Here is a 24,264-nt window from a genome sequence, read left to right as displayed (position 1 = left end):
CGCTCTACCAAGTCGACTCTTTGGCCGCCATGGAATTCCCCCCCGTAATCCGTGCAGAGCGGTTGGACTCGAAACATTTGGTTGCAGCAGTCTTGTCGGCATCCCTTGGTACAATCTTGCGTTTCCTCCTCGCATGGCCCGGCGTTTTTGTACCGGCTACTAGTTTTTCGGGTCTGCGTGTCGCTGCCGGAGGAAGGACAGCAGGCTCCTCGGGGGTTAATTCATCGACATCGTCGATAAACTGGTAGGAATCGAGATCGATTCTAGCCGTCCAGCTCGGATCGACTCGGAATGGCGACGCATAATCGTGTCGTGCGTTTAGGGGAAGTCTTTTGGCCTGTTTTCATGAACGGTGTGAGCATAAAATTTCGACGTTCGAGTCAAACATGCCTTTATCTGAGGCGTTCCCAGTCGTCCTCGACCTCATCCTTGTCCACGCTGCCGTCCTTGTCCGTGCCCTCGTCCGCGCCAGGTCCCTTACTTGGGGGCTCTCCAGCGCTTGATAGCCTTGGTGGTGCTCTCCATCCCTGGGATGTTGTCGAGCGCGCCCTCGCTCAGCTGGACCCTGGCCTGCGGGTCCGTGGCTGCGGCGGCGTCCGGACCTGCGTCGCAGCCCGTCGTGCCTTGCGCGTCGTCTCCGCCGAGGCCTCGGTCGGCTCGGCCTCGTGGGTACTCGATGGCTTCTCAGCAGCCGCGGTGGCCTTCCCGGAACCGATGGCCTTGTCCAGCTCCATATGATAAACGAAATCGGCTCATTGTCGTCGCCGTACTCTGATACTGAACTGGGGCGAGGCTCTTAGCCAGAGGTATCAACTCGTACGGCGGTGGGCATGGTGATAGGGGTAACGGCTGTCGTACAGTAATAACAACAATAGCATAGAAGGTCTTGATCAGGTCGATCCCGTAAGTTGATAGATAACAGTCTTGATTTCTTGAATCCCCCTTGAGGGATCTGTTAGGAAAGAAAAGAGAATCTCCGACCCAATGCCTGAGATCCCACCAACCAATGACCGAGAGTGTCAGCCTGTACATTGTACAGGCAATTTCCACCAATCACGTTCCAGCCTGCATTCCTCCCCATTACAATACCGTGCTGGGTACCACGGCCGGGACGGTCACGACTTCCGGTGCCACTTCGGCGTCGACGTGGCTGAAGCTGTTTATGTCCATCCTTCCTTCCATGCTGCCGAAATCGAGAGGGAGAGAAAGAGAGCAGAAAGGACAGAGGAGAGACTGAAAGAGGAGAGACTGAAAGAGGAGAGACTGAAAGAGGAGAGACTGAAAGAGGAAGAGAAGGAAACCAATGTTACTACGAACGTGGCTACAGCTGTCGACGAGAAGGCCGAGGGCCACGCGGAGGAGTTCAGTGCAGCAGCCCACGACATTCCGGAAGGGGGCCAAACCGCTGACACAACTGAACAGTAACCTGCGCAATCCGAGCGTCGGGCTTCGGGACGGATGAGGCCCCAGGCACGCTGATCCAGCAGCATCCCTCCTCGTCGGTCTCGAAGACAAAGAAGGGGCCGATAAGCTGGACAGCCAGGCGTAAAAGCTGGGTTGACCGAGCGTGATACGTCTCGACGTCCTGGACATAGTTGCTGCGAACCTGTATCTCGTCGTAGTCGTATTTCGAGTTTGTGAACCAGCCTTTGAGGAAGAGAGGCGGATCACGAAGCAGCCCTTCCTGCCTTTGCACTTCTGCCTCTTCGGCTTCTTTGGCTTCGTCGGGGCGTCTTGCTGTCGCGCATCCTCTCTTTCGTCCTCGTACCTCTCCACCTCTACCAGTGATGCCTTCAATCCTCCTGTCTCTTTCATCTCATCTTCTGCCGGTGGTGCCTCCACGGCTTCTCTCTTCGTCTCCTCCTCTTCCTGTGATTCACTCTTCGACTCAGAGACCGCTAAAATGCCATAGGCCGCCTCATTCTCTGACTCGGAATCCGTTAGGAAGCCATTCTCTGCTTTACTGTCCGTCCCTGAATCCGTCAGAGATATCTCCTGCGGTTGTACCATGGCTGGTTCCTAGTCGGTCTATACGGCTGGTTCTTCGACAGTCTGCACGGCCGCAAGGATAGCCTCAGGGGCGGGTGGGCAGGCAACAACCACGGCGTCCTCGGTAGGTTTTGTCACGGGGCTCAGGCTCAACCCCTCTGGCAAAGAATAATCCCGAAAGCAGAGTGTGTTGCGGCAGTAGGTTAGCGCACATCTACTCCTGGTCCGGTGTGTCTTGGTAATCCTGTCTTTCTCGTGTGCGGTATCACTAGTCGTCGTCTCTTCTGTTGCGACCGTGGACTCTTCCGGTGTGACCATGTCCTCTTCTGCTGTGATCTGAGTCCCTTCCAGGGTGTACAGTGTCTTCCGTCGTAGCCGTGGCCTCTTCTGTGCTCGTAGTCTCTCCTGGGGTAATTGTACTGTCGTCCGTGGCGACTGTACATTCTTCTGGAGTGGCCGTAGCATCTTCAGCTGTAGCCTCTCCCACCGTGGAGAGCAGCAGTGTACTAGTAGTAAGCAGGCAGTAGTGGACGAGTAGTGGACGAGTAGCGGACGAGTAGCGGCAGGCTCTCTGCAACAAAAGGCTAACTGACAGTAAACGGGTGGTATGAGGAGCATGCTCGTATGGTACGAGCAGGAGGGGGGTGCAGACTGCTACTAGTCGTATGGTACGAGTAGGAGGAAGGGGGTGAGGACTGCTGCTGGTCGTAGGGTACGAGTAGGAGGAGGTGGTGCTAGTCGTATGGTACGAGTAGGACGAGGGGGGAAGGCCTGCTGCTACTCGTACCGTACGACTAGGAGGAGGGGGTGCTGGTCGTATGGTACGAGCATGAGGGGGGGTGAGGACTGCTGCTACTCGTATGGTACGACTAGGAAGAGGGTACGAGTAGGAGGGGGGCCCTGGTGCTAGTCGTATGGCACGAGCAGGAGGAGGGGGTTAGGACTACTGCTAGTCGTATGGTACGAGTAGGAAGAGGGTACGAGCAGGAGGGGGGAGGCAGGAGCCAAGGGCGAGGCCCGCTGCTGGTTGTACGTAAGACCTGCACAGATTCTGGCCCCATTGACGTCACTACATGTATCTACCTCCTCCAAGAGGTAGGAGACCACGGTGCGGATCAACTCGATCGTTACGTCATGAATGTCCTTCGCGTTGGCCATGGCGTCGAAATTCGTGCGGTCCTCGGCCGTTACAAGGTCGGGGCCCTACGTCGTCATCATCGGGCTCCATCTTTTATTGGTAAGCGGAATTCTCAGTAGCGACTAGCATAGTAAGAGGGAGGCCAAGCTGGGGGCTACAAGTGGTCAATTAGAGACGGGAGTAGATCAATCTATAGGGCCGGCACATATCTTGGACAACTTCTGGATGTCGTGGCAGATGCACCAATCTTGATCTTCTTCAGTGCCGCGTAGACAGTCTGAAGGTGATCGTTCCTCCTATCCTTGCAGCCTTTTCCCCTGAGGATCTCGGGCTCTAGGGAAGCGAGAATCAGATGGGAAACAGCGGTAAGGAAGTGGTCTTTATCGGTCTGGGGGTCGCTAGCTAGCTTCTCGGCTTCCTCCTCATTCCGGGCAACAATCGGTTTGATAAGGGTCGACACGGACTCCCGCGCGGCGAAAACCGGGGCTTTCACGACGAGGGACTTGGTGTAGTAGAAAAGATGGGACACAGTGGCGTGGAATTGTTCGTCAGGCGAAATTCGAGTCCGGGGCTGCGCTAGAATGGCCAGGTAGTGGTAGATGCGGCCGATCGAGGGGTCCTTGCTTTGACATCGAGTGTACTCCTCTTTGGAAATGTCTCCCTAGCGCTGCCGACACGTTGGGGTGCTGCGATGCCAGGAAAACGTCGTGGTGTTCCGTGTCGTAATGTGCGGTGAGGCGTAGTGAAAGCCTGTATCTGCTCCCCATTGAGACTTCGGATCCATTGGACATCGACCAGCAGCTAGTATTCCTTGCCCACCTTTTTATCCAGACTCTGGTCATCCAGCTCCCTGAATTCGACAAGGACCGGCAGTTTAGTCTTGGGCTTTTTCTTGGACTGAGACTTCGTCTTCTGGTGAGGGTAGTAGTGTCGATTGCCGTGTCTACCGCGTTCTTACCCGAATCCTCAGGGGCAACACCAGCCTCCTCAGGAGAGGCCTGCGGCTCTTGCGACGGATAGATTGACGTCCTGGGCTGATTCCTGCTGGGTAACGGCAGCCTCGTCGAGAGCGACATCTGCATTTTCGTCCGCCACCTCGGTAGATATTTTCTCATGACCGGTCTTGTGGCGATCCGCCTCCTCCCCCTCGTGAGTTATCTCCTCGAAAGCGCCCCCAGCCTCCGCCTTCTTGGAAGCTGTCTCCTCGGGAGCGGTCTCGATGGGAGCCGCCTGCTGTGTGTCATCTGGCGTTTCATCCACACTGGTCGGCGCCGCCTCGGGGTCGGGATTCGAGTCCTTGTTGTCTTCTTTTGAATGGGAGGCCTCCTGCTCTGCTTTCTCTTTTGGCGCTTTCCACGTCTCGCAAGATTGTGTCGACCAACTCGTTCCCGATAGCGAAAAAGTATTTTCCGTCCATCACCTTCTGGCGACCCTCTCCACCGATTTCCGCCGTTGTGACCGCGGCTATTTCATCGTACTCAGGCCGTCCAAGTTCCTTGGCACGCAACTCCAGAGCCACCTGGAATCCAAGCAGACAATCCGCGGGGCTGCTAACCTGAGGAGCAGGCTTTTGTGGGGATGGGCAGAGGCCTCCTCCGAGGTCGCAGGACAGTCTTTAGAGGTAGTGGCCGGACAGAGTATCTGTGGTCGTGGACTGGCTGTCTCATCGTCCGTATCATCCGCTTCGGTATTCTCACGGCTTTCGATATGCCGGGCATCGTTCTCGTCGCACGGAGGAGACTGCGATGATGCGCCAACAGTCTTGAGACACGGCGAGGCCTCAGGGTTTTTCGGACCACCACCCATGGTGGGAGATGAATAGGAGCCCACTATTGCCCTAACCCTATTTGGAATGTTAGCCGAATAATTGACTCTACCCCACATAATAAAGTCTAACCAATAAGGTTATTCAACCCACACGAGGTGACCGAGAGCGCTTCCCCGCCGTCGATCGGATGAGTACCGCTTAAACGGTGCATTGCAGGACCTGGGGCAACGCGCCGCACGGTGAGCTGGTTGTCGAGATATGCCAGCAGGGAAAGGAGGTAAGGGGGCAGGTTCGGATATGGCCCCTTTCCCCTTTCCGCTCTCCCTGTGTCCCTATATAGCCAACCGACGACGACGACGATGATAAGCGCGAGGATGATGAGAGCATGTCACCTCATTCAAACTCATCGAGTTTCACCAGTCTCGCGGATACCTACCACAAGGATGCCGGCGAACATGATGCCGAAGAGAGAACGAAAGAGGACCTCTTTGTCAAAGCGGTTGACATCAGTGACAGCAGCTCGGACCAGTCTTGGGGGGAAGTCTGAGGAGAGCGACGCAATTTTCACACTTTTCGGTTTCAAGTCGGCCAACAAAGATATCCCCTTTCGCCCACACTTGTACTCACTGCTCACTCCCAAGAAAGCCGAACTTGAGGCCGAGCATACAGCATTCGCCCGTCAAGCGACCCGCTCTCTCTGATCGACCGCCACCCAATGTCCAGACGCAGACATTGTCGCTGGACAACAAACAAGGCATCACGGCCGTCTATTTAGCCAGTGACGGCCAGGAGCTCATCATGTTTCGGGACAAACCCTTCCCCGCGCCACCGTGTCGTTTCACGGCTCCTCCATTGTCTGTGAGGATTACACAAGGGCGGCCCGTCCTGTCACGCTGTCCCCGGACCTGAAATCGTGGGGCATTCTTGAAGACGGGCAGCAACAGACAAGCTCTCTCGAAGAAGCGTCTCCTCTCGGATTGAAGTACGACGACATCCAATTTACCGCCACGCAGGTGGCCTTGTTCGACACCGCCATCGAAGAGGAGTTTCTTCCCATGTTCATGGAGTCTCTGGGGGAGTTTGGGGAGGAAGCGGGAGGCCTTGGTCCGTTGGTGCGCCAGAACGCCAACGCATTTTCTTGGGAAAAGACCCGTGCTCATTCCCAAGATTGAAGGGGCCCTCTATCGCGCGCATGAGGATCTCCGCGTGAATGGGTGGCCCGATGCCCCCGTCACATCCATGTACTCCTCCATGCAGAATCCTGACGACGAGGACGAGAGTCCAGTGGTCGAGCTGCAAAGGCATGCCGCGAGAGTGGGCGGCCATCGGACAACGACCCCGACGTGGAGGGGCGGCAGCAGTGAACGCTGAGACCGAGCACCCCTGTATCACCTGCCCCTGGCGTGGCGTCTCTAGCCAGCCCTTCACTTGGCCGGAAACGTCGCCGTGACGAGGAAGGACATTGAGGGGGGACGACATGAACGCGGATCCCTGTTACTCAAGCGATGGCTCAAGATGCTCGGTGGCCAAGCGGCACATGCGGAATGCTCGATCACGGGTTCAAAATGGTCAATTGGGTGAAGTGAGAGCTGCCAGGATGAGTTCATGCGGGTGTTTCTCCAGGATATCGCAAGCGCCAACCGCCTCAGGTGTCGAGATACAGCCGGTGTGCTAGCAGATGATACTAGCTCTGGGCCTTTGCAGGTTCGTCGTTTGCCCATTGAGCGGTGGAAAGCACTTGGAGCCTTTCGGTTGATTAGTCCATAAGAGTTTGTCTTGCGCCCTGGTGTTTCTCCATGAGCCTGTATATTCAACGAGGGTGCAGTTCAACTTCACCGACTTTTGAAATGTACCTTGACTTTCCGCGGGACTGCTCTGTCCTCTCTGCTCGTACAACGTCCTCATCCTCCCCGATCTGCTGTCCCTACCTGCTCCTCATCCTACCCCCAGAACTGGGGGGTTGTCGACACTGGGGGGAACCTCTGCCCTACAACAACAAACAGGGTGTTTGGGCCAACGGAGATCCTCCTTGGACAACACAGAGCTGCCAAGCCGAAGAATGGTCACCTCCAGACCGTCTGCCTCATCTACCCATGATTAGTGCAGCGGCTTGTTGTGGGCAAAAGGATGGCTGCTTCTTATCAATTGGAAAAAGTCCGATGATCCTTCAAATCAACGAGGTGGATGCCGTTTTCCATGGCCGAGACTAATCTGGTTCCGTGGCGATGATCCTTCCAGTTTTCAAATCCGGACAATGAGGCCCATTTTCCCCCTTCTTTTCCCCCGCCTGCTCGGCCAATGTGAAGCCGACGTTTTGTGTATAGGGGAAGGTCTCTTGACACACCACACACCATGAACTGCACGGCATGGCAAGGGGTCCGCCACGGCCTTTTCGCAATGGATCTAGGGCGACGACTCCAACACCGTTTAGGACTCTTGGTATATTTCGCTTGATAGGGCTAGCCTCGTTCTAGCAAAGACGGGAATCTACTCCGACTCCTCGTAACGCCGCTTTCGGCCTGGTGGTCGTACTTATTCCCTCGGGGCCGTAAGGACGCCAATATACAGTACCTAGGAATCCTGAAGGGCGGAGCTGTGACTATTGTCGATTGGCTCTGGGATAGGGAGTCCCGCCGGCTTCTAGGATATATACTCGTCCGTGTTGGGCAGCTGGTGGAAACGGGCTTTCGAATGAGGCGGTCTATCTGTCGTCTTCGAGACCTGTTTGAGCCCTGACGGGGAATGTGAGGAATGGGCTAGGAAGTAGGCAGACTAAGTGAATAGAAGAGGTAATCCAGTGTGTTGGGTATTCCTTGACTTCGAGCCGTGTAGCGACTCAAAGCATGGCAGAAGGAGGCCTCCCTCATGCGGGTCGCACGCTATCTATATAGGGGTGTCACTCTTGGTTGGACCTCGGGTAATGTCAGGAGACCTCGGACAATCCTCGGAGGTCTTGGCAAACCGTAGGAGGTACGGCTTCGCCTATAGCCCTTCAGTCATTCATGACAGGGAACATGATGGCTATGTGGGGCTTTTCCACTTCGGAATAAGATCCAGAGGATAACGAGAAACCTAACGACGGCCGTTATCTCGTCCTATTGGCTGGAACTATTGTCGAGGACTTGCCGGCCTACACAGAAGGTCCCGGGTAGATCGAGGATCACCGGAGTACGCGCGCCGGCCGTTAAGCCGCGTCACATCTTCGGTGCATCGGATCCAAGAAAACTCTACTGGGTCTCGCCGTCTCGGAATCTCTCTAGCCTCCTCCACGACTACGACAGACCATTGTGGGACCAGTCATGCCGATCACATGAGGCCGTCTAGCTCGAGAAGGTGTCATTTTTTGCCGCCGAGAAAAGACCAGTCCACGCGTCCAAGGGCGATATTCGACGTCGCCGTGCCAAAGCAAGACGACAACGCCGACGTGTATTCTCGCCATGACACATCCAGAAGTGCCCGAGAGGGGCCAGCTGGAGCAACCCCACATAAAAATCAGGCGGGCATCACTGCCCGAGACTGGATGGGAGGTTAACCAGAAGCGATGGGCAGTAACCTATATTAGTAGAGGCTTGAGATAGCAGACACGCTGGACATGGAAACAACACAATCGGGGCAACACCACAGTCAGATACTTGTATTTCCTCCACGCTCGTACACAGGTCGAGCTGGCGAGCGACCCAGGGCAGCAAGAGTTGGGTTTGAGGGTGCTTCATGCTGTGGATTACTTACCACAGACTTTTCTGCCATAACTGTCCTTGTGTCCTCCACGACCTCGCCGTGTGACTACAGCTTAAAGCATCAAGAAATCCTTTCAACGTAAAAGAAAGAAAAAAAAGAACTTCCCACCGTCCACCGACAACCACGCTCCTCCGCGCAACACGTGTTGCTGCTTCCCGGAAATTAATCAGACTCTGTGGAAGACCAACGGACACCATCCAACCAGCTGCCCTAAAATGGTGGGTAAAAAAGAACAGCAGCAATTCGACGTTGGGGGGCCGAGCGTGTCGATCGGTGCTGTGCAGCGGAGGAAAGTCGAACGAGTTAGTGCAGAGCATAAAGGGAGTGAAACGCAACGCAGGCGGCAGCATTAATTAATGCGTGATTAGAAGGTTGTACGGCGGAGTATGGGTTGCTCGAGACGTAGTCTAGGCAACAGCATTGCGACGTTGAAGGTTTAGTAGACTGAGCTAGTGCGGAGCGTACAGGGCGTGGCACGCAGCGCATTTCTATGGCGGGGCACTGATAGCTTGAAACGCAGTCTAGGCAGCAGCATTTCGACATTGGGGGTAAGTAGACCGAGCGTGTCGGTGTAGCGGAGGAGAGTAGAACGAGTTAGTGCGGAGCACAAAGGAAATGAAACGCAGTCTAGGCAACAGCATTTCGAGGCAAGTACAGCGAGCGCTGACAAATCTAACTGTTGGAATTCCAATTTCTACCTTACGCAATGAAGTCGTCAAAAGCCTCTATAAGAGGCAGATCCGGGTCGTCACCCGGATCCGCGTTGGCGCGCGCGTTGGCGCGGGCGGGGGCGGGTGCGCGCATCTGGTTTTGCAACCGATTTGCCACGGGCGCCGGCTGCTGTAAGAATGGCCGGAGCAGCTGTTGTGGACGCCAGAAACCATCCCACTCATTGGCATCCCCCATATTGTCGTTGTCATTCTGGGGCCTTTGCAACGGCGGGAGCTGCGCAGGCAATTGGTCGACAGGATTCTGGTAGAATCGCCGTAGCATGTCATCCCGCGCAGCAGCAATTTGCTGTTCGCTATTCGGAGGCAGCGGTGGGAGAGTGTTTCGGCGCTGCTGGTGCTGCCGGAGCTGCTGCTGGCGCTGGTGGTGCTCCTGCTGGCGCTGGAAGTGCTCCTGCTGGCGCTGCTGTTGCTCCTGCTGGCGCTGGAAGTGCTCCTGCTGGCGCTGCTGTTGCTCCTGCTGGCGCTGGAAGTGCTCCTGCTGGCGCTGCTGGCGCTGCAGGTGCTGCAGTTGCTGCAGTTGCTGCTGATGTATCCGTGCCTGGTTGGGCTCCACGCGCGGTAGTTGCCGCTGTCCGCCTCCGCCTTGCCCCCTTCTGTCTTCCCCGCCCCTGTCGTTGCCGGGTGGCGGCTGTGCGGGTTGTCGGGGGGGTGCGGGTTGACCAAGGGCCGCCAACCAGGCCACTGGTTGCTGCCACGGAGCAGGATGGCCAATTTTCCCCGCGTCCCTCATTTCGCTCGTCCATGTAATTTCTTCCGCATCCCAGAGTTCAGCGAGGATCTTCAGTAGCTCATCTTTGAAGACGTTGGGAAGCCGATTGATCTCAAACTTCTTTTTCGTGATGGCCAGGGCCCGGTTGAAGCAGTGAAGTTGTCCCACGTTGCTATACTTGGGGCATTTCCCTCGAATGGGAAAGACCCCCGACTCGTCGACCGGAGCGAAATGCCCATAGGCAATGGGAAGAACCAGTCCTGACCACCGTCGATAGTCTGTCACCCGCAGTTCTGCTTGATAGTCACGCGGGATGATGGTCTCGCCACAATAGTAGCTGCGTATCAAGCGCGTTAGTTCGGAAGATTGCAGCAGGCCAGGCTTGAGGAAAGAAGAGGTTATGCCGGGAAGAGTCTCCTTACCATTGATAGTTGAAGCATCTGTTATTGGTGCAAACGACCTTGTTGCACCCATCCTGAAGCTCCAGGGGAATACCGCATTCACTAGAGGTGGGACCTGTCAGCTGTCCATCATTTTTCGGTCATGGGGTGTGCCATCAACTCACTTGCAAGTCCGAATCACGGCGGCCGACATGGCGTCGTCCAGCATCTTCTTCAGCTGTTCCGCCTGCTTCTGCCTGTCCGGATCCAACGTCATCCTCTGGGCCTCGTCACACGTCTGGTCCTCATGCCACAACTTGCGACACTTTCGGCAGCTGATCTTCGAACACTCTGGATTCTCACAGTAGAATATCGGATGAGCGTCCTGGTCCGGAAGCTGTGTGTAGTCGGCGAGATATGGGCAAAAAGGGCAGGCTTCGAGGCCCTCGACCGCCCCGACGTCGTTATCCGCCAATCTCTCATAGGCCTCGGGATCGTACGCCGGGTTATCCTTGCCGTCGAGCGTTCTTTGGTTGAGAAAGCCGAACTGTTCCGCCGAAAATACCTCAGGACACTGAAAACCCCCGCATTTGACTCGTGCCCCTAAATCCCGACGAGCCGTATGGAGGAAGCACGAGTGGCAAAAGGCGTGTTGCTCTTGGGCCTGACAACAGACGACCTCTTTCTTCTGGAAATCATCCATGCAAATGACACTGAACTGTTAGACCCTGACATGGGAATTCTCACGCTGGAGTTGAGAACATACCATGAAAAGATGGGGCCTTCCTGGGCTGGTTGGTCAGGGGCGTCTGCTTCTCTGGCTTCTTCTTCTTCTTCTTCATGGCCGTATGGATCTCTCGCTTCTTCTTCTTCTTCTTGGCCGTATGGGTCTCTCGCTTCTTCTTCTGGTTCTTCTTGGCCATATGGGTCTCTCGCTTCTTCTTCTTCTTCTTCTTCTCCTTCTTCTCGGCCGTATGGGTCTCTCTCTTCTTCTGGCCCGTCTGCTGTATCAACTGATTCTGCGTCGGGAACGTGTGTCAGTCATCTCGCACTCCATCGACATACTAATAAGGCGCCACCCACATACCTTGAACACTTTGGGCTTCGTCGTCATAAATCTTCAGAAGGTACCTCTTGACAGCGTCAATCTCGTCTTGGACCCTTGGACCTATCGTCAGAGCCTTGTCGGCATCGTGACTTGCTCGCAGTTTGGGGAGCAACGATCGCTTTGCATCATCTTCGGCCCATTCGTACAGCTCGACGAAGACTTCAAAAATTGTCTTTCCTGTCATTGATTTGCCGATCCTCATGGGCGTGATGTCGTATATTTCCTTGAAAGCTTTCTGCAGAGCCTTGCCACTGTAAGAGGCATCCATGGTTAGCACTTCTCATCGCTTCCTCGACAAGTAACCGACGGTACATACTCTCTTTTTTGCTGATATTGGCTGCGCTTCTCAAGGAGGCTTTGGCCTTGATAGTGCTTGATCACTCTGTCTTCTGCCCCTTCTGGGTCTTCTGGGTCGTTGTCTGGAGCGGCCTCTGCCGCGACATCACCCGCAGGAACATCGTCTGCCGCCACAGCGTCGTCAATGTTGACGTGGGCGTCCTCGGGCGGGGGAGAGACTTCGTCGTCGTCTTCCAGTACGACCTCTTCCCGCTGTCGCCGCCTTACGTTCTTCGCAGGCCTTTCCTCCACTTCGGCGTCCGTCTCTTCGGCGTCCTCCTCTTCGGCGCCGTGTCTTGGCCGCTTCGGGGCCCTCCGCTCTTGTCTCCTCCTCACTCTTTCAAACCGCCGGTTGAGCTGTTCGGCCAGCTCATTCAACCAAGGCTTGGTCCATTCGCCTTGGTTTTCGGCGAGGAGATATTGCAACGTCTCCGGCGTTGCATCTGGTATGGCGTCCGCCAACAGGTCGAAGGCGTCGAAGAAGGACAATGGTTGTTCGAGGGCTGCCATGTTCAAAGACGATTCGGGGGGGGAGGAGTGTTGTCGACGAGGCTCTCGCCCTCAGAGATGAAGGAAATGGAATGGGCGGTCAAGGCTCACATTACGGGCGGTGGATGCCAAGCCAGCTGGAGTCAGCTGAAACTGAGGAAGGCATCCTGACTATGCCTGTTTTGTACTAGCGCGCTGGTTTGTGCTGTCCATGAGGCATCATCCTTTGTCCACTTCAGTCCGTGCCCTTCGGTGTCCGCTAGTACCTGTGGGTCTTTTCAACCACTCAGGTTGAGGCCAAAAGTTTCTACCTATCAGATGCGTCGTATTCTCCAGCCACATGTTGGTCCAAGGTCTCTGTGTTATCTCACAGCGCCTAAACAGGGCAAATAGGGTCAACTAGCCAAGGACCGCACGTGCCCGAAGGGGACGGATAAGTAGCGGTGTGCCCCTCACGCTCCTCGAAGCCTTGAAGAGGATCGACGCCTTGACCCTTTTCAAGGCTTCGAGTCTCTGTCCATAGATGCCATAGCTATCTAGTCTTGGTTCATGCCTTCCATCGACCTCTCTCACAGCCTCCACGGGCTTCTGTTACACTCTGAAAGGAGGCTGGGGTATCACAGAGACACCGTGTCACTTGGCGTGAGGCCGCCCGGGGGGCATTGGCTGTCACTCTACTCGGGCGAGCGCACTGGTGCACCGACCCCATACCACGTTTATCCAGCTGACTCGTTTGAACCAATCGCCCAAGCGCCCAATTGCCCTTTGGGTGAGTCACGCGTCGGTTCCCTGCCACGTTCCATTCCCGGGCGTCCTCCATGCGCTGGCGGCTGCCTGCGTGACCGTGCACGGACCGTATTTCGGGTCTGGAACATCATGGGCGCCAGCACGATTGCGTCAAGAAGGGCGTGGGCGCACTAGTCACTTGACCTACTTTCGCGCCCTGTGCAGCATCGGGATTCCGCTACTCAGCATTGGGCGGCTCGGTATTGCATCACTCAGGGCCCGTGTATGAGTGCAATGGTGGTCTAGAACCACATTTTCTCATCCTGTTTTGGTGCGGCGCAAGAGATCTTTCTCCAGTGGCTTGGAGCATCGCCCACAGTGATGGTCCGTCTCGGTACTCTCAATATGCAAAGAAGACCACCACTGACCACATCTTGATGGCTGGTCCTTGGCAGCATTTGCGGAAACTAACTCTGTATATCTGCAAAAATACCGCGCAGGGTTTTGACACGCGACACTGCCACGTATGTGAACCCTTGGACTATCAGACCAGTTACCTAACTGAAGGGTGAATGTGTGTACTACGGGATCGATAATGATAGAATAACTAGCCTATAGATAGAGATGTCAACGCTTGAAGAAGGCTTCGAGGTTGACAGATGTAATCTCCCCTGCTATATCCATGCGATAAGCCAGCGGCTTGGCTTTCAGCCTGACTCCTTAGCTGGCGGCCTGAGCTGAGTGTGCAGTGTCACATATGTGAGCCCTTGGACCAAGTCCTTCTCTGAGACATCCACAATTGCTTTGCTCACTGTGATGCCCTGTACCTTGTGAACCGTGATGGTTTAAGCACTCGTGATCGGAAACTCTGTTCGAGCTGCTCACACATCACGGCACCACGATAGAACCTCCGCCCGGACCGAAAGATAGGGATCAAGGTCTCTCCATAGTCTTCAGTAGCGAAGGTAGGTCCGCTGTCGTGGTCAAGGCACACCAGAACAGCAACTGGGGCTTCCCGTGCCTATCAGTCAGCACCAGACTTCCACACAATGTCCCTCACAGTGCCTGACGCGCCATTCACGAGACCCCGCTCAATCCAGGTGTTCTCTGTAAGCATCGCACGGCTCCCGATCGTGAGCGCAAGCGAGACATGACGGTTGCCAGCCTCCCCCGAGGATGTATCCATGGCCTTTGCAGTGGCACTGAATTAATGGGACGCAAGCGCGATGATGATGGGGGCCTGTAGATCACGCAAACGGTCATGATTCCATTGAGCAACCCTCGTCTTCTTGCCGTAAATCCGTGAGACATCATCAAACGCTGGGATTTCAGACGGCACGAGAGCCTGGACACACGAACTCAGAAGCCTCCAGTCGTCGATTGTGACTTTGTCCTCACGTAAAGCATCAAGGGCATCACGAAAAGCAACTGATTCGATCGGCATCCTGACCACGCCGGCGCAGGACAACATCAAGCTCAATAGTCTTGTCACAACGCCTGTAAAGGCTCCTGGCAGCAATTTCCTCAGGATTAAGCGTTTGACCAATATAGTAAAGGGACCTCATACCAGCGGCAGGGAGTTGCCAGAAATCGCTGGTTAATCCAGGTCAATATCCTTGGTGGAATCATGGAATTTTCGTCAATGATGAGATCCCGAACATGGCGGAGTTCGCCGCTCTGTAACGCCGTCAGGTTTGGGATGCTGAGCGCTTCGTAGCCCTTGACAAACTTGACAGACAACTTAACCTGAACATGCAGTGTTCGCCCACTGATCGCGGGGGCGGCAACGCCAGTGGATGCCACACGCGTAACTGGACTGGCCTTTCCATGGCACCTAGCCATCTCTTCTAGTGTGGCCGAAATCAGCATGATAACGTGTGATTTTCCTGTTCCGGTCTTGCCATCGAGATTGACAAGGAGCAGTTTGTTTTGGAGCCCAGCAAGTTCAAGCTGATAGTGGGTGATTAAATGGTCATAAAGCTGTCTCTGTTTAGCCTCCAGGGCGTTTGGATCCGCAGATGAATAGACTTCGAGACTGGCAGGATTGATTAATCTTCAACTGTTTCCAGTATTCGTCTGGAAAGGTATAATGGCCAACATGAGGTGTCCGATCGTAGTGGCGATCGCAGTCGCAGTCTCCTAATCCCTCTGGATCCTCTTCACGGACACCATCATCTCGATGGGGGAGTTTTAAGGAGGACCCTTCAACATTGGCATTATCATCAACATTCAGATCCTCGAGACCATCATCCGCAGGCTCCGGAGGAAGTTCCTCCATGAAATCAGAGCTGAGAGTGCCAGGACGGGTTGAATTCCAGTAATCCCAGGCCTCAGTAAAGGTCTCAAAGCCATCGTCGATGTCCAGCCTCTGTAATTCATCGGTATCGCGGAATGGGACATGAAGCATTAACTTCACCCTGGCGTAATCCTCCGAGCTTACCTCCTGCTTATGGCGAGGAAAGTAGTTCAGAACTCGAGGTTCTGCAAACGGTCGACGCTTTGATCTCCTCTGCGGAGCAACGGAAGTTGTACAGCCGGAGGAAGTCGAGGTACTTGAGATTGTCCAGGTGCTCAGGTCGCAGTTTGGGTTCTGCGGCGGCAACTGGCCGGCGCTGATTGTCTCGCCGCCATCTTCCAGTTGGTAGCGTGTTGATTGCTGTTCTTCAGGACGGCAATCGACATTCTGGACATCCGGAGTGCCCCCATCTGGAGAGGAAGACCGAGTAGAATGTGACACACCTCTTGGGCATACCCATCCCTCTCTCCAATGAGCCGATCCATGCATGGTCTTTGACACCAGCGATAATAGAGGCTTTCCAGTGCTCAGATGAGGCAGGATCTGTCGCATTACCTGCTGGTACGTCTCCGATTTTGGTTCTGCTTCCTAACGTAATCAAAGACGGCGCGAGACCCTGTGCAGGGCCGGATGTCCGTGTTTGCGCGCCAGGACATCGCAATCACGCGGCTGGAATCATCCAGGCGAGGATCGTTGCGGACAAACGTGAAACGGTAGCAAGTGCTCCTTGGTGTCTTCCCAATAACTGGGATTTCAGGACTCTGTGCTAGGAAATGGAAACGGCAGATGTGATTACTAGTAGCCTTGTCCTTGCAGAGACAGTATATCTCTGTACATTGATGTCTCTATGCTCGGTTAGCCGCCATCAACCCTCTGAGTTCGTTGTATTCCTCCCCTGGCAGGGGGGACAGAGGTGATTCATCCTGCCGTTCAGGCCGGAACCGTTCGTCAACATTAAGGGCTGTAACGTGACGGGCCCAGAAATCAACGAGTGGACCAAACAGGTTGATATTACATCCATGTCTGGATTTGGCCCGCCTTACATCCAGTGGATGCCGTGAGAGGGAGTGGAACCGCGGGCCTGCCATTCATAACGATTCCACATGTCCTTGATGTTGAACTTCTTATCCAAGATACTGTTCTCGAAAGCGTTGTATCTAACGTGGAACTACCATGCAATGATCAATAGATTGTCACGAACATTCCGCCGAGCGATTCGAATCCTTTCCAACAAAGTGTCTCATGAGAGAATCCCAGTGATAGTCCGCGGCAGACAGCATAATGAATATATGCGGAGACCCGAGGTTCTTAGCAAAGCCCTCCAATTGCTTGCGACGACCACCCTAAAAGAGCCGAGAACCCTGTAAACTCCCAGAATAACGCGCAATCGAATTAATAAGTGCTTGTACGTCGTGAAAATCCGCTTCCAAGGCGGCACGGAGATCGTCGATCGTCATCTCCGCCGTAGCATCTAGAGATCTTTTCACAAAGAAGCTCGCTCGGGTGTCGACCTGACTCCTCACTATGCTGTTCGATACCATGTAACGGAACCGAGGATGCTTCAGGAGGTGTTTGACCATGTCAACATAGCCGACTGTTCGCGAACGGGGTGTTACAAACTCAGCATCACCACTTGGAAAGAGACTGGGAAAGGCCCAAGACAGCATTCGCTGTATCCTGTGGAACTTGGAGAGCGGCGTGTGACGGAGAGAGGGGATCGTTCAATGGCGCTGTGCTGGCCTGATCTGATTGTGCAGCCTTTGAGTCTCAGCCTCAGTGGCACTGGGATCAGGAACAACCGATGTGCCTACCCCTTCGTCCTCGTCTGCAACATCTGTAACGTCCTGATTGTCATGATCCTGCTCCATCTCTGCCTCAAGCTCCTGAACTAGAAGGCGATCGCCAACAGGTGCATCCTCAGGCAACGTATACAGGTTGACAGTGCTGACCTCGATGTCTCTGTAGCCAGGATGGTGTTGACGGAGGAACTCGAGCCATCTGGCGACGACAAAGCGACGGGCACGAAAGTGTCCCTGAGGAAGTTCACGATGTGGCCTCGATAGCGAAATTGCACTCCACGGACCGGGCGGATCTCAATGAAGACATGGACACGAGCGATCAACATCTCTTCGATCTGTGCGAGCGGGAGAAGACCATGATCGAGAGCTCCAGGATCCCTGCTATTCTCACGGCTATAGAGGAACGGATCTGTGATCCTCTCTCGCCTGTTGGGGCCAATGCTGTCAACGCGGATGCAACGGGCGCAAACACAGTCATGGTTCAACTTCATGTCAGGCCATCGCTCTGGGCACCGGTAGTATTCCTCCATCTTGTCTGGCTTCAGGGCGTTCTCGCTCGGTTGGGGCAGGATGATCAGGATCGTAGGGATTCGGGGTTGGATCAGGCATCTGGATATTGTCAAGCTATATAGATGACGCTCGCTGTGAAGGACTCACCTGGCCGAAAACAGAACTTGGAGAATCATGAATCCATGATTGGGACCGTTGTGAGGATCCGGGAACTGAGACACGCCGCACCGGGCTCTCTGTTGACTGGCCGGCTAACTGAGACAACCCTGGCGTTGGAGATGTCTCCTCGCCTGCACGGGGTCGAGCTCGATGCTCTCTGGAGATCGCAGCTTGTTGTTTGCTGGCCTCAGCCTGAGCAGGAGTATCCTGAGGGTTTAGGACAAGACGCAAGAACGCAGATTCATGCTGCCTGACCCTTGGAGCATTTGTAGGCTCTCCTGAAGGAGGACGTGGAGGTTGGATTGGGCTGGACAATGGCACCTGTGCAGCACTGTGCACTTGCGTTTTTGGTTTACGGCACTCAACACACATGGCCGTCTCCTTGCCACCACGAATCACAGACGTAAAGCTTTCTCTAGGTCTTGGTTGATGGCACCGAGTGCATATTTTGTGACAACCGCAGTTTCCGAGGTGGAGCGAAAGCCATTCATCTATTTCAAGAGATATTCCAGAAGGTATTTGAGGAGGTATTTCCGGACGTATTCGAGGAGGTATTTGGGGACGCATTTCCGGAGGTGTTGGAGGCCTTTGTTTTCTTTTACGGCACTTAATACACTGCTTCGTCTCCTTTTCACCACGACGCACAGGTGTAAAGCTTTCTCTAGGTCTTGATTGACGGCACTTGGCGCATATTTTGTGATCATCGGAGTTTTCCGCCGGAGGTATTGGAGGCTTTCGCTGTTTTTCACGGCACTTAATACACTCCTTCGTCTCCTTGCCACCAAGACGCAGAGACGTAAAGCTTTCTCTAGGTCTTGGTTGATCGCACTTGGTGCATACTTTGTGACAATCGGAGTTTCCGAGGCAGACCGGAAGCCGTTCACATATTTCCGGAGGCATTTGAGGAAGCATTTGAGGAGGTATGTAAGGAGGTATGTGAGGAGGTATGTGAGGTATTTCCGGAGGCATTTGAGGAGGCATTTGAGGAGGTATTTGAGGAGGTATCTCAGGAGGCGTTCCTGCAGACATCAATGGGTCAGGCTCTGCAAACGTCTCGAGTTGTTAAACAAAGGTAGTAAAGAGACTGATTCGGTCAGTTTGATATAATCTAGGCGTGGAGACATGAATAGAGACGTGAACAGAGATCTCAACAGGATTGTTTTTACATGTCAAAGGGGTTGTTGTTGTGCGACAAGCCGATCAGGCTGCGCAGACACGTGACTGTACCACTGTAACAGCAATGGTGACCATTCGGACTGCGTGAACCTGTTCCGACCAACCAAATCGGCGGATATTTGGAAATTCTTGCCCCTGATATACTGTTTCGCTTCGCTCAACAGGATAAGATAGTTGAGGGAAACCCGTGGTACAGTTGACATGCTTGACGAACCCAATGATCCGAATAGCGAGAAGCTCCGCTCGACAAAGCCTACATTCATCCGTGATGGCGGCACAGTCGCTACTCCCAATGGTGACAATATCCTCTTAGTTACGGTCTTCGGCTTTATCAGAACGTTCAGGAGGCATCAATCCTTGCCCAGGAGGATATCTAGCCGAACAATTAACGGGAGCATTTCCACATGGAGTGTTTGGATACGCGGTAGGGGTGGGAGAATAGCTCTGAAGAGCAGAATAGGATTGGACATCGGGGGAAAATATTGCTGGGGTGAAACTCTCCTCCGATCACTATTAAGTCTTTAGTTTGCCACTGTTCCCATAACCAGCTTATCAATATAATCAGACATCTCTAACCATATATAGTCATACCTGGCCAGCTCTGGCGTCTCTGGGTCCCGGCGCATCCATATTGGACTAGTATTAGCGAACATAACCATCCATATCTAGATCCTGGCACAGTGCACTAGAGCCGACTTTCAACGTATCTGTAAACTGCCACACCGTCCTTTGCTGGAGCTTCTTCTAAAAGTAGTTCCATAACTCATACATGTGCGCGGAGCGTCAAGGCCGTTGCTCTATGTTCGCGAGTTCCACGTTTTGAAGAGGAAAGACTTTCTCAAAGTGCAGGGGTTGACAGACATATGAAAAGGCCATTACACTCCAGAGGCCCAACCAAGAGAATAGTCGTACTTGCTCAAAGTCCCAGAGCCGCGAGGGCGTAACACGAGGCTCTAGCTGGCCACATCCGTCTTCACTCCAATGGGCGTGATCTTGGTTCCGCTCTTTGGAATCCTCTGTGCCATTTGCACGTCCACGTCCACCTCGGCTGTGAACCCGCGCACAATCTCAACAGAGATGCGTTGTGGATTGGCAGTCGACGCCTCGGCAAAGAACTACCGGACCACGTTCGCGGTGAGAGGTACCTTTCTGGCTACCTTCGAGCAGGGTTGGGAGATTGACTGGGACAAACTTCCCGGTGCTGCCGTTCACATGTCCGAACTTCGCCCTCGACATTGTTCAGTATCTTCCACCATCTTACTCCATCTGGCCTGATGCTATATTCGCCGGCACCAGTAGGCCTACGGATCTGACCCTGGGTGACCAAGACTGGTTCCATGTATCCTGGGAGACATCAGTAGACGAAGTTGTCTCGGGAGGTGACAGCTCGACACAGTGCTTCTATTTCGACCCTCCGGTCGACGTGGCCCGTCTCGTTGGACACGCTTTGGCCTGACAGCACGACCGTGGGCTTTGTATGCCCTGTGTAGAAGAAGGGAATGACCTCAAACGAAGTTGGACACTGCGAGTGCGGATCCCCCAGACCCCATATGAAAGGCGAGTCTTGTGCAGCGAAGTCCATAGTCAGGAGATGTTTGCAGCCAATCACTTGAGAGAACGCGGGGCCATACCATGCTATGCCCTCATCCCAGTGCTAAAACACTGTGCTGTGAGACGATGCAACCGGTACCAGCATCGACATCATCTCGTCATCAGTCAGGTAGAAAGTCGTGTCCGAGGAGCCGCAGAGCAGACGGACCGCTGTTTCGTCTCCTAGTCCATGTTGGAACGAAGGCGAGACCGGATATGCACCTCCTCGATGGACGCACTGACATGGTAGCAGACATGATTTTCTGCATCTGAACGTCAGAAGAGAACGTGTGTATAAGGAGTGTTGAAGAAGTCATCAAATTTACTCCCGACAGGACTGTGGCGACCACTCTGTCCACTCCCGCCCAGCATACTTTGTCAGCCTTCGACAACGGGAGAATGAGGGATCTTAACATACTGTGTGTAGCCGCGTACGCTTTAGCGTTCCCCCTGTGGTGCTCACACCGTGTGGCCGCCGCCAACGCTTCCACCACTCCAGGGGTCGCACATCCTTCAGCCGCTACAGAACACAGACATGGTGAACGCGGTACGTGATGCCTTTTGGTGGAAGGGTTCTTGCCACCGTACAAGGACTTGGACACAGTACTATGCTGAATGTCACCATAGCAGTCCTGGCCACCACTCGGACCGCGTGCTTGACGCTCATGTTATACCGGGGGTGGCGCATGTTGGGTGGATGTAGATCCTCCCGAAATGAGCGTAATGTCAGATACAGGAGAGATCACGTACCTCAACGTAGTGAACTTCACCCTCGGCATTCCATTCGCGGACACGTACATAGGCCCACCCCCATCCTTCCATAGTACCGTGCAGGGCTTTGGAAAGGCTGTCATCAGGTTGCTTGCTGAGGCCGTCGACTCGGGAATGCTGTGGTGTCCTCCGGGATGCGCGCTCGTCAAGAAAAGGAGTGGGCTTATGGGCCGAGGACGGAGGACGCGTCCGAGTGCATGGATAATGTGCAAGCTGCAGGCCTGAGATTTCTCACAGTCTTGACGGTTCACGCCTCGATGGAAAGTGACAAAGCGGCCAGCATGAAAGTGTTTTTTGAAAATGTGTACCCATACCCCTGCACCACTGTGCCGTCCACAGGCCTGTTTCGGAACAGGTCACAACAACAGCTTCGTAGACTTCTCCCCGTTCGAAGGAGAAAAAGAGAGCCGACCTCGAAGCTAGATTCTTTTGAAGCGGAGCACATTAGGTTCATATGTGGCCCGTACCCCCATTCATATGAAGCAGGAAAGTCTGGGCGTCTCACCCAGAACGTATATATACATTAGGCTGTCAGACCACGAGACATACGAATGTGTAACCACTCTCCTGGAGCGGGGAAGCGTCGAATCACCTGACAAAGACCATACTCTCGGAGAGATTCTCTCTCTTCGAGTTCGTATTCATGTTATCAGTGCTGTACACTTGTGATGTGTAGCGCTGTGACACTCCTGCCTATCAATAAATTAGTGAGAAGTTCTTCAAAAGGTTTTTTGGTCCTGACGACGAGTATCTGAGTGATACCACGAGAGTGACCGAACCAAAGATCGAGAGATCGGTGTAGGATAACTGAGGGGGAGGAGTCGCCTTCCACGCACACAGACACCGCCATCTCACAGTCACAGATGTAATCGATGTGATAGCCTCAACATGCATTGGATTGATGTAAAATGTGTGAGTAGAATAACTTGGTTGATTAGGAGGAATCTATCTGTCTAGCGCGCCTGGAACTTTGTGTGCCGCAGGGTAAGTTACTCCGTATTCGGCTAACCTTCGGCATCGGGTTAGGGTAACAAATTGTAGTACGAAGGACTATTTAAAATGGTTGAGATTCCTATTATGTGAACAGTCTCTCAAATGGCAGACGAATCCCGCGCATGGGGGTGAATTCCCAGGAGGCACTTGGACCGATGCCAGAGGGTGGGTTCCCAGGTGGGTTCCCAGGTGGCACTTGGACTGATGCCAGAGGACCACGTCCGTGATACAAAGCCTCTGCTACTGGGTTGGCCTTGGTGGTGGCCCCACGCCGAATGCTTACGGCGGCGTCCATGATCATTGACGCCTCCCGTGCCGCTACTACGTGACGGACGATGATAGGATCATCGACCATGCCGAACTGAAGGCCCCTGTTGCAAACAGACAAACCTTTCCAACAGTGGCTGAACAAGAACTTGATGAAGATGCCCCGAGTATATGAGGCGATTAGCAAGGATGCCTAAATGGCCGCGGCAGCGAGGTCAGGCAACGGCGAGATCAGGAATAGCAGGAATAAAGAGAATTATGTTCAGGAGAATTGACCTCTATTTGTACAAATTCGGTGGTGTCACATTCTACCGAACACTAGGCGAAATCGCCCCCCCTCTCTCCCCCGCCCCCGACTTTGTGTCAGGGCGGATCCTGCCACTCACCAGGTGGTTGTAGTGGTGGTGGTAGTGGTGGTAGTGATGGTAGTGGTGGAGGTGGTGGCCGCCACAGGAGCAGAAGCAGGAGCAGAGAAAGAACCGGGAGCAGCCCGGACGGTGTCGTTGCTGTTGTTGTTGCCGTTGCCGTTGCCGTTGTTGTTGCCGTTGTCGTTGTCGTTGTCGTTGTCGTTGTCGTTGTCGTTGTCGTTGTCGTTCAGGTCGTCGTCGTCGGCCCGCCTCATGGCGAGGGCGGCCTCGGCCTCGCGAAGCTGGGCCCGCAGGTTGCCAATGGTGACCTCTTGGGCGGCGAGACGGGCGCGGGCGGAAGAGAGAGCGGATCGAAGGAATCTGATGGTGGCTTGGGTTGACTGTTGCAAGTGTCAGTTCACTCTGGCCTTTAGAAGGGAAGATGTTACTCACTCTCGACATTTTGTACTGGTCCGAGGAAAGAGAAGAGAACATGATGCGAGTGAGGCGAGGCAGCTCCTTTTGAAGGATTCTGCCATGGCCACCTGCTCCTGCCGTCACTGTTTGAGATCTCGCGCTCCTGCCATTCTGTCGCTGCCCGACACCGCACAGTATCTTGCAGAGCTGTACTCATGCTGGCTGTCACGGACCTGGTCCCCTGGCACGTGATCAACATGCAAATCTCAACCCTTTCAGATAGTCCTTCGTACTGCAATTTGATCAATTCAGTGCCTGTTGAGGCTACCACATCGATTAGATCTGTGACTGTGATACTTTGGGCCTCGGGTCTCGCTTTCTGGGTGCTGTACACCGATGAGCCTGTGCGTTTGGCGGCGGTCAAAGAGTAGAAGTTGTATTTTTTCCCTTGATACCTCAGTGATTCTTTTGGGATTTCAGCAGATCGGTTGTTACAACGGCACCTCATATCACGGCCTGACCGCCTAGCTACCCCACACGAGGCTGAGGGCGTGCGCATTCCTCACGCCGATGTAGTTACTCTAGTCAGACTCCTTCGTCTCAGAATTCATATCATAATTGCGCCCTTAACAGCGATCTCTTCTGTTCAAGGCTGCGCCGTGATACCTCAGTACAAAATAACCTCTTCTCTCTCTCTCTCTCTCTCTCTCTCTCTCTCCATCTCATTCCACCTCCTGACTTACCCCTTTCCCTCCGTGTCCACCCTTAGCACTTTCATTTTGACATAACTACGTCGTACCATGCTGCTTCTCAATCACTACACAAGA

General features: G+C 54.1%; 8 protein-coding genes across 8 annotated transcripts; 3 read left to right on the top strand and 5 right to left on the bottom strand.

Moving 5' to 3' along the window:
* Positions 1–984: 984 nt before the first annotated feature.
* AYO20_11506 (hypothetical protein) lies at positions 985–1,425 on the top strand (the record flags this gene model as incomplete). The annotated part of the gene is made up of 1 exon (XM_022649753.1): positions 985–1,425. One exon carries the CDS (start codon positions 985–987, stop codon positions 1,423–1,425), a length of 441 nt encoding a protein of 146 aa, XP_022494275.1.
* Positions 1,426–2,028: 603 nt separating this feature from the next.
* AYO20_11505 (hypothetical protein) lies at positions 2,029–2,454 on the bottom strand (the record flags this gene model as incomplete). The annotated part of the gene is made up of 1 exon (XM_022649752.1): positions 2,029–2,454. The coding sequence occupies one exon, from the start codon at positions 2,452–2,454 to the stop codon at positions 2,029–2,031; it is 426 nt and encodes a 141-aa protein (XP_022494274.1).
* Positions 2,455–3,317: 863 nt separating this feature from the next.
* AYO20_11504 (hypothetical protein) lies at positions 3,318–4,933 on the bottom strand (the record flags this gene model as incomplete). Its single annotated transcript, XM_022649751.1, has 5 exons — positions 3,318–3,788; positions 3,947–4,039; positions 4,154–4,476; positions 4,548–4,591; positions 4,683–4,933. The coding sequence occupies 5 exons, from the start codon at positions 4,931–4,933 to the stop codon at positions 3,318–3,320; spliced, it is 1,182 nt and encodes a 393-aa protein (XP_022494273.1).
* Positions 4,934–5,280: 347 nt separating this feature from the next.
* On the top strand, positions 5,281–6,266 carry AYO20_11503 (hypothetical protein; the record flags this gene model as incomplete). The annotated part of the gene is made up of 4 exons (XM_022649750.1): positions 5,281–5,423; positions 5,537–5,695; positions 5,770–6,007; positions 6,063–6,266. 4 exons carry the CDS (start codon positions 5,281–5,283, stop codon positions 6,264–6,266), a joined length of 744 nt encoding a protein of 247 aa, XP_022494272.1.
* A 3,066-nt stretch (positions 6,267–9,332) lies between these two features.
* On the bottom strand, positions 9,333–12,407 carry AYO20_11502 (hypothetical protein; the record flags this gene model as incomplete). Its single annotated transcript, XM_022649749.1, has 6 exons — positions 9,333–10,410; positions 10,496–10,576; positions 10,639–11,056; positions 11,220–11,472; positions 11,533–11,812; positions 11,878–12,407. The coding sequence occupies 6 exons, from the start codon at positions 12,405–12,407 to the stop codon at positions 9,333–9,335; spliced, it is 2,640 nt and encodes an 879-aa protein (XP_022494271.1).
* Positions 12,408–14,319: 1,912 nt separating this feature from the next.
* AYO20_11501 (hypothetical protein) lies at positions 14,320–17,893 on the bottom strand (the record flags this gene model as incomplete). The annotated part of the gene is made up of 8 exons (XM_022649748.1): positions 14,320–14,557; positions 14,680–15,098; positions 15,211–15,480; positions 15,553–15,818; positions 15,865–16,024; positions 17,220–17,441; positions 17,492–17,816; positions 17,865–17,893. 8 exons carry the CDS (start codon positions 17,891–17,893, stop codon positions 14,320–14,322), a joined length of 1,929 nt encoding a protein of 642 aa, XP_022494270.1.
* A 474-nt stretch (positions 17,894–18,367) lies between these two features.
* AYO20_11500 (hypothetical protein) lies at positions 18,368–19,682 on the bottom strand (the record flags this gene model as incomplete). Its single annotated transcript, XM_022649747.1, has 2 exons — positions 18,368–18,895; positions 19,644–19,682. 2 exons carry the CDS (start codon positions 19,680–19,682, stop codon positions 18,368–18,370), a joined length of 567 nt encoding a protein of 188 aa, XP_022494269.1.
* Positions 19,683–20,033: 351 nt separating this feature from the next.
* Positions 20,034–20,508, top strand: AYO20_11499 (hypothetical protein; the record flags this gene model as incomplete). Its single annotated transcript, XM_022649746.1, has 2 exons — positions 20,034–20,186; positions 20,296–20,508. The coding sequence occupies 2 exons, from the start codon at positions 20,034–20,036 to the stop codon at positions 20,506–20,508; spliced, it is 366 nt and encodes a 121-aa protein (XP_022494268.1).
* Between the last annotated feature and the right edge of the window lie 3,756 nt (positions 20,509–24,264).

This window comes from Fonsecaea nubica (assembly GCF_001646965.1).
Source record: "Fonsecaea nubica strain CBS 269.64 chromosome Unknown Scaff160, whole genome shotgun sequence".
In the NCBI taxonomy this organism is placed as follows: domain Eukaryota; kingdom Fungi; phylum Ascomycota; class Eurotiomycetes; order Chaetothyriales; family Herpotrichiellaceae; genus Fonsecaea; species Fonsecaea nubica.
Note: the sequence above shows the minus strand (reverse complement) of the source record. Positions and strands in the feature narration are given on the sequence as shown.